The following is a 12,815-nucleotide window of genomic DNA, read 5'->3' as shown; positions in this document are numbered from 1 at the left end:
GATATCACTACACCAACATTTGAACATGTGCTTATAATTGACAATGACAAAGAACACACTGCTGTTCATTTGAGTGATTAATACATATTCTAGGTCATTTTAAACTTATGTTAACAGGGGCCTCAAGGACCACAAGGAGTTCAAGGAGAAAGAGGTTCACCAGGAGAAGGGCTTCCAGGAGCGAAGGTACAGCAGTCAAAGGGTTTTAAGACCAGAGCAGCACCATTCAATGAGTGCACGCCAAAACAAGTCCATAGCAGGCACAGGAATCTGAGAAAAGCACCTTGTAAATTAACATTAAAATTTGGCATCAAATAACCCAATATATTTTCATGGAATTCACTTGGTCCAAACATGACTTGTAGGCACAGCTAGCCTTTGGGGCCTGTAAAGCCGATACTTAATTCCCCTGATGCTTGATTTGTGGGATCTAAGCATGAAATGAGTTCCAGCTATAATTTTAAAACAGCCTTGAGCATAAATAAAATACTATAAAATTGTTTCTAGATGAACAATTTAGCATTTTGTTGTTGCTTTTTTCTAAGACAGGCTTCTAAGCTTATTACATACCTTAGCCACCATCTTATGCATTTTAGCAGAAGTCTGAATTCAGTTTGTGGCAAAAGAAAGCTGCTCTTACTAATTTTCAGATCCAGTGGAAGTAATGGCAGTAGTAGTTGTACCTGCATGGATGGACTCACTAGAAGATCCTTTTGCTGCTCAGTGAAAACCAGTTCCCAGGCCGAGTTTGTCACTTCAGCCTTTGGTTACAATAACAAAGTGACACAGCTTGTACACAAGCTAAATAAGCAGCTGAACAGTTTGCTCATTTTTATGTATGCACCGAGGCAATTGTGGTTGGGAAAACAACAAAAAATTGTTTCACAGATGCAGAGCCCAACTGTCCCTTTACAAAAATCTTAGGATTCCTGCTGAGCACAATATTGTAGTCAGCTAGGTTTAAATTTAACTGCTGCTAGCAACATAATATCTTCAAACATCCAGTGTGTATTTTATGATGAATTATATAAATCATTTAACTTCATTGTTGGTGGCTTGTATTTGCTTAGCAGATCTCATGAATGAAAAAAAAAAAAACAATTTGAAGAAAATGCAATTTAAAATCACTCCATTGCCACTGAAACACCAATTTATGTGGGAAGAAACACTACAACTAATAAGTAAAGCACAGCAGCAAGGCACAGTGGGAACAAGTACAGACGAGTGCATAATCTAACCAAAACTATTAAGCAATTGAGATAGAATAAAATAATCAAAGTGGAATTCTGCCAGCACTATTGGAACTCTTGGTTCTATAAAAAATGAACTACTTTTTACTGCCAAGTCTGACCTGGAGCCAAGCATGTATCAACAGAGTCTATATCTCTAATCCTATTTATGGCTGCCAAGCATGTCAGCTTTCTGGTTTTAAACACATTTTAAACAGGTGATTTGTTAATCTAAGCAAATTTACAGTTGCTTTTTTCACAGTGTCTTTACTACAAGCCCACAGTTTGGTAAGAAGGATAATGAAGGCAGATGTTCTAAAGCATCAGGAGTAAAGAATTTAAAACAGAAATCCACATAATGTATTTTAGTCAAAGTTAAAACAATGGAATTGATTACTGGGGATAGAAAAGACCCATCTGGAGCATAATTTTGATGTCTCGGTGATTCTGTGACAGTTTATACAAGCTAACATCTGCCTTTACATGTTTTATTAACATAAGTACAGGAAAGCACAATATTTGCATCCTCATTAGTAACTTGCACTTTCCCAAGACCACTGCTTTGTAAACAAACATTTAGAAAGACAATGACATTTACAAATAGACTTCTACAACAATACAGGTGGCCTGGTCTTCAATCTGGCAAAATGCTTAGTGAGATCCAGATCCTTCTTGCCACACTTTAATGAGATTAACCCATGAGACAAATAAGCAGAATTCAGTTTTCAGTTAGTCTCAATATGCAGCTCTGTGAACATTTAAATCAGTTCTGGTTTTGTCATTGATTCGAGAGGAAGCAAAACAGGACCTTAAGCAATTGAGATGGGCAGAAAGATAAAAAGAAGCTTGTTCAGCTCTTTCATCAGCAATTTCAAACTGCAGAGCAAACTCATTTGAAAGGATCACCTCTGGAACACAGATTCAGGAGCTGCTTTCTGGTTGTCATTTTGGTTTTCATGATGTCAGAGTAAGCACTGTCTCTAGTTACACAGTTAACAACATATTATTTTTTCATGTAGGGCGACCGTGGTTTTGATGGACCAAAAGGCCCTCGTGGACTTCCAGGCATCAGCATAAAAGGTGAAAAGGTGAGCAAGGAATACACCAGGGGATTAATGAAGTGCCAATAAATCTACATAATACAGGGAATATGGGATTGACATTCACTGCAAAAGGTGTAATGAGGCAAGGAACCCACAAAAGACCCTGGATAATATGGTATTTTGTTGACATTTATGTCCAATAAATTCTCCAAACCTATTTTAATATTTCTTCATATTAAAACAGATGTTAGAAAAAGCATCTGATTCTGTGGGAAAATTTAGGTTTAAAAAGGGAAAAAGAGACTAGCAGTTATTTGCAGCTGAACTAGCACAAAATAAATGCATAAATGAAAAATAAAAGATCAGATTCCCCAGCTTCACTGACTTCAAGAGAGGTTAAGTCAACTAGCATGGGAGTTGTCCCAGATTGTTTCTGTATCTTTTCACAACTAAGCAATTGTACTTTTTTTGCCAGGGTGAATTTGGTCCTCCTGGTTTACCTGGACCAGCTGGATTACCTGGAATTGGAATTCAAGGAGAAAAGGTGCAATTTTCACTTCCCCCTCACCTCATATTTAAATGTATAGTAACAGAGACTATTTTATTTTTAATAATTACTTAACTAATCTTCTCAGGGAGTGGAAGGCCCAAAAGGACCACCTGGCTCTAGAGGGCTACCAGGACAGGGACTACCTGGACCAAAGGTTAGGGAATTTTCTGAAGTAAAAGCTACTGTGCTGTTTTTACTGTTATGTTTCATGATTAAGTCTCTTAAGTATCAGCTACTTTGGAAGGAAAGATTCCCAGTGACATATAACTATACATTTACAGCTTTTATAATTTCCAACAATGACTCTGGTGACAGCTCACAATATGTGGCAGATTCCCAATCTTTGTGACCAAGGGTTTAACACATCATACTAAAGACAATATCATACTAATCTTCCTTTATATGTAAGCAATGAAACGTATGCTTTGATACTTTTCCATAACGCTGTTAAAAACTAATATCTACTTAAGGGTGAACAAGGCTTGCCTGGAGAGACTGGAGTGCCAGGAGAAAGAGGTATTGGAGAACCTGGTTCTAAGGTACATTGCTAATAGAGGAATTATTTTATCTATTTATTTATTCAGATTATTTATTCAGAACTTACAGTCCCAAGCTACACTATAGCCAGAGAGGTGGAAAAAAGCACTGAATAGCAGTTATTGTGCTGCTCCTTCCCTTTTCAACCAGAATATGATGGAAACAAAGCAGCAGCTACATCCTCACACGCTCATCACGAGAAACAAGCTGTGCTGGCAGACGGAAAGCACAGTTGCTGAGAGGAGAGGAAGCTGTAACCAGATTATCTTAGTGCTGAAGTGACCAAGATAGTAACCAGTCCCTATGTCATTAACAGCCAGATTAACATAAAATATAGGAATAGATGAAAAAGTACTTTCGTCATAGTAGAAAGGCACAGGGCAGTCGTGGTTTTGCCCTTTTTTTTGTTACAGATTTGGGACAGGGGTTGGAAAAGAAAAGAAATTATTCCACTTCTTTCTTTAATTTCACAAAATACAGTAATGCTGATTGAACCCATTTGACCCCAAATGATCCCATTTCACCTAAAGCCAGGTCAGGCTCTTGAATCTTACATAAATAGGCCTGAGACAATTCCACTGCCATCAATAGATTTGCACTGATATTCACCAGCAAGATGTCAATCATCATGTCACAGTCAGTTCTATCTGATAAATGCTACCACTTAATGATATGATGGCATTATGTTTGAGCTGGAGCATTAATAGCTAAGAATTTTAATTGCACAGATAAAGTGCACAGTTCAAACAATGAGATGGTAGGAAAGCACCAGGTAATGAGAGCTGTCTTTATAAAAGTCAAGATTTGGGGTCACACACATAAATATGTGCTATAAATATATTTACAGTTTAGAAAAAAGAATTAAATAGATTTCCTCAAGTCAGAGAAAGATTAGTACCAAGTCTGCATTTAATAGAAGGATTTACTTTTTATTGATGTTAGGGTGAGCCAGGGCCTTCAGGACTGGCAGGTCTGCCTGGTCTTCCAGGAGAAGATGGAGCCCCTGGACAAAAGGTTGGTTCATCTCTGTCTGCAGTCTGCCTGCTTCCCTCCAAGCATTCCTACTGCTCTCCCTGTGCTGATACTTGGACCTAGAAGAGAAAGTGGAAAAGCACCACACTTTTTCAGTGAAAAGAATTCTCTTGCGAATATACTTTTTTAGGGTAAACTTTACTTTCTCTACTTTTTTGGGGTGGGGCATTGTCTGATATTGTTTACAGTTTTTGGGTTTTTTTAAAATCCAGTAAATGCCCTACAACTCAGAAGGAAAACCACTAAAATGGCTATGGGAAACCTTTCTGGCCTTCCGATCACGTTATTTTCCTAGAATCAGAAATGCCAGTATTTAAGATTGTATAATCAAAGCATTCAGCCACCACTAAGGCTACTTCATGCATTCCACCTGGAGTTTTATACTGCATGCTTGTGAATGTGGGAAGAAAATCCTGAACCCAGCTGACATCAGTGGGAGTTTTGTCATTGACTCTAAAAGGTCTATGATTTTAATGAACTTATTCAAGGGAATACAGAGTTGATCTTGCACCATGTCTATGCAATGCTATGAAATGCTCCCTTGATTTTTCTATTCAAGGGTGAACCAGGGTTACCTGGTCTTAGAGGTCCTGAAGGTGCTCCAGGGATTGGAATACAGGGGGAAAAGGTGAGAATTTCTTACTAAAGATGTCACATGATATTGTAATGTTCCAGGAATAGGTTTGTCAAAGCCTTGGCTTTTTTTGCCTAATATAACTAACAAAAAAATATTATTCTGGACTCACAGTTTTATTTTCGTTGTAATTATTACAGCCTAATAATCCTCTTGAATACCAGCTTTCCCTTTACAAACGAAACACTATTCTCAGTTTTTTCTTTCCAGAAGTGTAAGCTGGTCAATCAGACAGGGCATTGTGATCAATTGATTGGCCCTATTTGCCTTAGAATCAAAAAAAAATTACTACCAAGTGAATTATATTTTCCTGGTTTGATAATTTTTCTTAGATAGTATCTTTTTAATGTAATAACGTAGTTTTCAGCTGCAAGGATTCAATCTTTAAGATTCCTTTTGGGTTGGTGTTTTTTCCACAGTATTCACTGCTAAGTCAGTTAATTTCATTTTGGATTAAATCTACATAGTTATAACTGTACCAATCCAAAACTGGACAATTACTGAGCAGAATTAACTGACTTGCCAATAAAGGCAATAGGAACAGCTCATGTGCACCACCTACAAGACAGATCTTTGATATCTTTCACTGACATTTACAGTTAATTCCAGTTAGCACATTCTTATAATAATAATAATAATAATAATAATAATAATTCTTAATATTATTTAGTATGTGTGACATGTCTTCTCCATTTTTGTAGGGAGATCAAGGTCAGAGAGGAATACGTGGATTAACAGGACCAGCAGGAGTGCCTGGACCTCCTGGAGCTAAAGTGAGTTTATTACTATGTTTTGTGTGTAAAATAGCCTCCTAAAGCTGTGCTTTGTTCCAGATCTCAGAAACAACTGTTCCAGAATGAATTTGCTTCATTAAATAATAATAATAATAATAATAATAATAATAATAATAATAATAATAAAAAGTCCAGCTAACACTTCTCTTAGCAAGACACACCATGATCCCTGTAAACAGCTAGAAGCATTTTTTAAAAAACTTTGCCTTTACCACATTGCTTCCCTGTTGGTTTACAAAAAGTTAAGGTATCTACGGGTATTTTTATACTGAAATATTTAGGAAGATAGTATTGTGTATGGAATATACATATGTGACAGGACTTTATTTTCCCTTACACTGACTCATAGCTGATATTCTTTTATGAGTTTGGAGTTTCCATTAAAATACTCAGTTCTCACTGAAAGTGAGAGAAGAGCTACTATAGGTTTCTCCTCCAGTTTCTTAGTAAGTTTTTTGCTATTTATACACAAGTATTTCCACATAAAAGGAAAAAGAAGTAAAAAAGTACACTGAAAGGACTATTTTCAAAAAAATCTAATCTAATAGAAAAGTATACATGTTTTCAGTATACCTACAGAGCTGGGCAGGAAGTCTTGAGTGCTGTATGACGAAGTCTCAAATATACTAAGAAAGGGACTTCTAATAGCATCTGTTTGCCCAGTGACTGAGAAGGATCTCATTTCCATTGAGAAAAGAGAAGTATGCTTGTTATCAGTTCTTCAAACGTATTCCACAGATATTCCACGTAGAATTGCATATTAGAAATTCTAATAGAATTTTAATAGAATATTGTAAATTATTGCATAAATGTTTTCTATATGAGATGGTCATGCTCACTTTCAGAAAAATCCATTGGTTTTTCTCTCCTTCCTTCACTGCAGGGAGAGCCTGGTGCACCAGGACGTCTTGGAATGCCAGGCCCTCCTGGAAGAGCTGTGCCTGGGCCAAAGGTAACATCCAGATTCCAGCTCCTAGTGCCTATAAACACAGGGTGAAAACTGAAGTAGGCTATGCTAATACTTGTTTAAACCATTTCAGCCTCAGAAGGTCAACTAAAACTTCTTCTTTCCTATGAATAGAGTTATGGATTATATCCAATCTAGTTACCACAGTGCTCTTGTATTAACAGTATGGGAGCTTGAGGTATGGCCTACCTTTGTTGATTGCTTTATTTTGAATAACCTTGGATATCAAAATACTTTTCTTTATTGTGCTTTTGGGTTTTAATGCTTGCAGTAGCAATAAATAAAATTAGCTATTATGTTTGATATATATAAATTCGTATACCAGAAAACCAGCCTGTGATTGGAGTTTAATAAAATACGTAACAGGAGTATTTATTTTCTTCATTGCAGGGTGACATTGGGTTACCTGGTCTTGCTGGACCAATTGGAGAGCCAGGTTTTGGACTTCCTGGGGCAAAGGTAGTTTCTAAATTGTTAAACTAGTTTCTGATAGAACTGTAAAATAAGCCAGGAGGATTTCAGTAAAGCAACAAAAATCTCCTGGGATGGCCAAGTGTTTCGCAGTTCTTAACAAATGTGTCCTACAACTCTGTCAGAGTATAAGGATTTGGAGAGCCAGAAAACCATGGATGGTCAATCTCCCAGCTTCTGTGAACCAGAAGGTTTCAGATGGCAGAGAACCAGGAGAAGAATGACTGTTTCTAATTGATTAGAAGTGAAGGCAGAGAGGACACCTGTTAACTGTGCTTACAACAGCCTACATGTCAAGTACAGTTAATTATTCTCATCCAGGCTCCTTTGCTTCATTCCTAATTTTGACACACGATAATCTATAGACTCCAAAAAAGGTCTCAGGACATGGGCCAAACTGGCACTGTGAGAGGAAATACCTTAAGTAGTGCAAGAAGAACACGAATAAGTAGCTAAGGATTTCCCTCTAGCACTTTTCCAGTACTGCCTCAGTGGTACCTAGATTCGAGTTTCATAATCCACTCTTCATTCCAGGAATGATTTTGTTTGAACACCAAGAAATTCAGGACATATAAACCTGTGTTTCTCAAAATATGCTGGATCCTGCTTGCCCCTCCCCCCTCCTTTTTTTTCTTATTGAATTTGACAGTACTTTTGTTCTTTGAGTGAACTGAACATAGTAAGAGAAGCATGAGAGGCGTGTAACTATCTCTATCCCTTTTTGATCAGTCAGCGGTTTTCAAGATCCTTACATTTATTTTCATCAGGAGGAGATTATGATGATGGAATCACGTACTTTTCTGGTATAGTCCAGTTAATTCAGAGAATTGCATGTTGTCCCATTTCTGGGGATCCAACAGGAATCAATCAACAGGAAGCAAGCCCTTTGCTCAGAGCTGCAAGTTTCTGTCCCTCAGCCTTGAGTCCCCAGAGCTCTTTCAGCTGGGTGACACTGCCTGTTTCTGTGACTATGTTCTTCACTTCTTGCTGTCTTTGTCAGCATTAGTGGTTTTGCTGTTCCTTCATTCTCAGACACACATCTGCATTAAGCTGTACAGGGGAAAGCCTTTTACAGTCTCATTTTTTTAAATTATTTTTGCCTTATTTCTGCATGCCCACTATTTGCGTAGCTACAGGGATAAACACAATCTTGATCATCCATTCAGCTGTAACTGAGCAGTTCACTGCACCATCCAGTGGTTGGGAGGGTTAAAGTCCTTTTAGTTTTCTTGGTAAATCTGTTCCTGAATAATCCAGCTGTCTGCATCCATGAAAGAAGCTTAATTATACATCTCCTATAGGAAGCTCCTGTTAGAAGCTTTAATGAGGTTCCATAGTATTATAGGAAAATACAATTCTAGAACAAATTATGATAAAAATATGGGGAATGCAACTAACAGAATTTCTTCTTATATGTAGGCCACAAATTACAACAGACAGAGCTCTTGAAAAATACTAAAATTAGTTTCATAGAAGTGAATGCTCCTGTAAATCCTGAGCTGGTACTGTTTTAATCCAGGATTAAATAAACCTAAAATAATAATTTACATAGTAAAATACATTAGCAGATAGACAGATAAAATCAATTTACAGTATATTTGCCACAGAAGTTTCACTTCCATGGAAAATTTCCTGCTAACAACTGTATTGGCATTCACTCAGAGGTTTTTCCTGCCTTCATCAGGGTGACCGAGGCCTTCCAGGACCCCCCGGGCCCTTTGGGCCAAAAGGAGATGGTTATCCCGGCCCACCTGTAAGTTTATAGACTTTTTTTTTATGTGAATTGGGAACAAATAAGTGCTACATATAAGTGATTTGCCTCTGTGTCTGACATGCTAGGAAAGATTTGTTGGTCTAAAGGCCTAAAAAGACTCCTCAACTGTGGAAATGCATTTCAGCACAGAAGGAAAATCTCCTTCTGAAATAGTGCAAGACCTTCCCTGTCCTCCACTTCTCTTGATTATGCAGTGCAGAATGGCTGTGGCAACTGTCTTTCCAGATTAGACTCCTCTGTCTTCAAACACATGCAAGCCCCCTGCATGGCATTCAACACACACACAAATGCCACTGACACCACTTCTGGTTTATCAGAGTAAAATTTAACCAATTGTAGACTAAAGTGATCCCACTAAGAGACAATATATTCAAGACACTACCATACAAATGTTAACAAAAGCACATAGTCAATATAACCATAAATTAAATTTATGTTGTCTGTGTATATAATTCCAGGGCTTGCCAGGCCTCCCTGGGATTCCTGGTGAACAAGGCCCAGATGGAGTTGGACTACCAGGACCTAAGGTACAGACCTTCACTTCTAGAAAAGTAAATGCATATGTATATGTATATGTATTTGTACATGTATATGTATGTTACTTCGTGGAGATATAATTCCTACTTACATGTCACAGTCAGAATACCTATTTAGTCCAGCTTTAACTTCCTTGTCAGTATATAAAAGATAGATCCCACAGAAGCTCTTCAAGCTTCACTTCAGAACTCATCCTGATGCAGATTGCAGGATTACTGGCATTATACAGGCAACTGAAGAATTGACTGCAACTATTTAAACATGCATAATGTCTCTTAAAAGGACATGCATCTTTTTTCCACTGACCTCAAACCCCTAGCTGTCTGGAGACACTGATAGGAAAAAGCTAGAACAGTGGCAATTTGAACATAGAGTGTGACTCAACTGACAGCAAGCAAAATCTTTGTGAGTTTTTTGTTTTGTTTTCAACATGGGAATTGTAATTCCTGTGTAACTATGCATAATTGGCTGTACATGTCTTGAATATGTTTAGACCGCTAGCTGTTTATCCCCAGTAACTTCCTTGTCCTGCCTGCCGTATTCATGAGTTATCACTGTTTGGACTTGCACCATGTTGTTCAATAGTTCTCTTCTCTTTGTCCCATTTGAGTATAAGAGGTGCTGGGAATCCTAGAGATAAATTAAACTTTTGTATTCACTACTTATTTCTTAAAGTATCAACTTTCAGGGTGATCCCGGTATTAGAGGACCAGTCGGCCTCCCCGGTCCACCAGGAGAAGGTTTGCCAGGACCAAAAGTAAGATATTTAACAATTATGTCTCCCTTTGTCTTTTTTCTAAAAAACAAACAAACAAACTATACTATAAAAATGCATAGACGTGCATAGACATCCACGTTTTCTGTCTTCACTAGAAACAATTAATCCAACAAATAATCTTTATTTTGTAGAAAATCAAAAATGTTTCTGGTGACTAACCATAAACCATAGCCTTCTTCCAGTTGCATATGATAAATGATAACCTTGCAGTGAAGATCAGTGACAAAACATTTAGCTCCTGCAGACATTAGCTGCAACTGAGTAGCAAAAGTTTCTTCAAACCTGGCATTGGTCAAAATTAATGGCCTGGCAAGCACTTAGTGTGTCTTGCCCATGCTACTGTTACAGCTATAGGCATACTGTTGAGTTCTTCTGGAATTAATTCTTCTTTTTTACTATACCAACCTAATAAACATATAATGACTAATATAGGGATAGATCCCTGAAAAAAAGGATTATTTTTGTAGTTATAATATACATCATGACAAAGGCCTGAAAATAATTGTAACTATAAAAAGCAATTTGCCCTATGAAACCTCCCAAATTGGAAACTCTTATGCTCCTACAGCTCAGTTTTAGAAGTCTACTAATGCAAAAGAAATGATGTAGAATGTAAATGTAAAGGAACTCAACAAAGTCAAATGCAAAGATTATGCAACATAATAATGTGTTACCTGCACAATGTGGCTTATTGGTCCCAGAAATTCAGTTCACATTGGCATGAAAACCACATCCAGAGCAAAGCAGTGGTGAAGCACTTCCCCAGCCAGGACTAGTCCCAAGGACTGGCATGTGCACAGTATCCTTACAAATGAGGAAAGAGATAATTTCATGCAGGGATACTGGAATAGCAATATAGGCATGAAATTAATATTTCACTGTGTGGGTTTTGATTGCTTCCTGTGAATAACATATAGAATGAAAACATTTTCTCTAGAGTTCTTTTGAAAACTATCTTATGAATTAGCAACAAGTATTTATTTGCAATGCCACATTAGATTGTATGCCCATAGGTCTTAGTGTGTAATGGTGATGAAAGATAACAAAACGATAATAATCCTCTCTTAAATCTTAATTCAGTCCCCAGTATCCCACCAATACAATCTTTCCTTCAACACAATGTATATATCTCTCAGCAAGGTTATTTATGTTCAGTAATCATTAAGCCAAGTGACTCCTTTGAAGTATCAACTGGATTTTAATAATCTGATAAAGGCTGAAATGAGTCTTTGTCAGACAGAACAATCTTATCCTCACTACTTATAAAAAAAAATGTCTGGTAGGGATGCACAAGAAATTACATGGTGGTATAACAATTTATTGTGTATTTTTATTATGAATATTCTCTAGGGAACCATAGGACGCCCAGGGCTACCTGGCTCTCTGGGACCTCCTGGTGAAGGTATTCAAGGAACTAAGGTAAAAAGGCTTCATGTCTCCAATATTTAACCTGTGCTGAGCGGTCAATCTGACCATCACAGTGTCAAGGAGATTTCACATAGTTTCTTATATGAAGGAGCCTCAGGCGAGAGAATGAGAAGGATAATGGGAGGATTTACAAAGTATGTTCTGTATCTACTGCTGTGAACGACAAGGCCAAGCACACATGTGTTGAGGGAGAAGGAAGGAACTTTCATCAGTTAAAGATACCTTTACGAAACTAAAAATACCATTTCCTCTTCCTCAGCTCTCATGCCCATGCAGACAGCCTGAAGTAGTTATATGAATACCATCTATGGTAGAGAAAGAGTCTCCATCCTGAATCTATGTGTACTATTAATTTTTCCCTGTAACATGCACTTTTACCCAAAGCATCAGTCAGATGAGACACACTCAAAAGACAGAAATGAGAAGAGGGGAATGAGAATGAATAAAATGGGATAGAAAGAGAGAACAAATTAAAATTAAAATCAACAATGTGGTTTTTCAATATTATATAACTTTACAGTGAAGAAATATTTGAGAAATATAAGCTAGCTACTACATTGTCTCAAGTGCCTCAAGATACTTGTTAAAATGCAGTTTGAAACACTTTCTCTTTGAACATTTAAATTTAAAGCATGATTAATGATTACAAAGAGTTAATATCACTACTTGGATTATCATTAGGGGGAACAAGGAATTCAAGGAATGCCAGGACCACGAGGCCCTCCTGGAGATGGGCTTTTAGGACAAAAGGTATGATATGTAAATCAGAGATAATGCCCTAGATGGAAAAGAACACACTGAAAATACTCATTACAGTCAGCTCTCGTTGAAGGCTTATAAATTTTGTGTAAAGGGAATGGGCATTTGGGAAAACCCCAGATAATAGAAGATTATATTATTATTAGAAGTTATATTATTTTATTATTAGATTTAATATTACTGCCTTTCTTTCACCCACTATGCAAATTTTGGGCACTATATCAATGTTAAGAAAAAGAGAACTTTAGATTGGAATCAGTTTTTAGATGCAATCACATTGGC

General features: G+C 37.2%; 1 protein-coding gene across 1 annotated transcript in view; it reads left to right on the top strand.

Moving 5' to 3' along the window:
- COL28A1 (collagen type XXVIII alpha 1 chain) overlaps positions 1 to 12,815 on the top strand; it is a 32,657-nt gene that overhangs the window by 12,065 nt on the left and 7,777 nt on the right. The window contains exons 13-27 of the mRNA XM_027636543.1: positions 118 to 186; positions 2,249 to 2,317; positions 2,748 to 2,816; positions 2,908 to 2,976; positions 3,293 to 3,361; positions 4,302 to 4,373; positions 4,951 to 5,019; positions 5,727 to 5,798; positions 6,703 to 6,771; positions 7,177 to 7,245; positions 8,942 to 9,010; positions 9,490 to 9,558; positions 10,257 to 10,325; positions 11,697 to 11,765; positions 12,456 to 12,524. Coding sequence (XP_027492344.1) covers positions 118 to 186; positions 2,249 to 2,317; positions 2,748 to 2,816; positions 2,908 to 2,976; positions 3,293 to 3,361; positions 4,302 to 4,373; positions 4,951 to 5,019; positions 5,727 to 5,798; positions 6,703 to 6,771; positions 7,177 to 7,245; positions 8,942 to 9,010; positions 9,490 to 9,558; positions 10,257 to 10,325; positions 11,697 to 11,765; positions 12,456 to 12,524 — 1,041 coding nt within the window. The remainder of the gene's footprint in view (positions 1 to 117; positions 187 to 2,248; positions 2,318 to 2,747; positions 2,817 to 2,907; positions 2,977 to 3,292; positions 3,362 to 4,301; positions 4,374 to 4,950; positions 5,020 to 5,726; positions 5,799 to 6,702; positions 6,772 to 7,176; positions 7,246 to 8,941; positions 9,011 to 9,489; positions 9,559 to 10,256; positions 10,326 to 11,696; positions 11,766 to 12,455; positions 12,525 to 12,815) is intronic.

Source organism: Corapipo altera, unplaced genomic scaffold, assembly GCF_003945725.1.
Source record: "Corapipo altera isolate COAL_440 unplaced genomic scaffold, ASM394572v1 45, whole genome shotgun sequence".
NCBI lineage: Eukaryota > Metazoa > Chordata > Aves > Passeriformes > Pipridae > Corapipo > Corapipo altera.
This window is presented reverse-complemented; position numbering and strand designations above follow the sequence as displayed.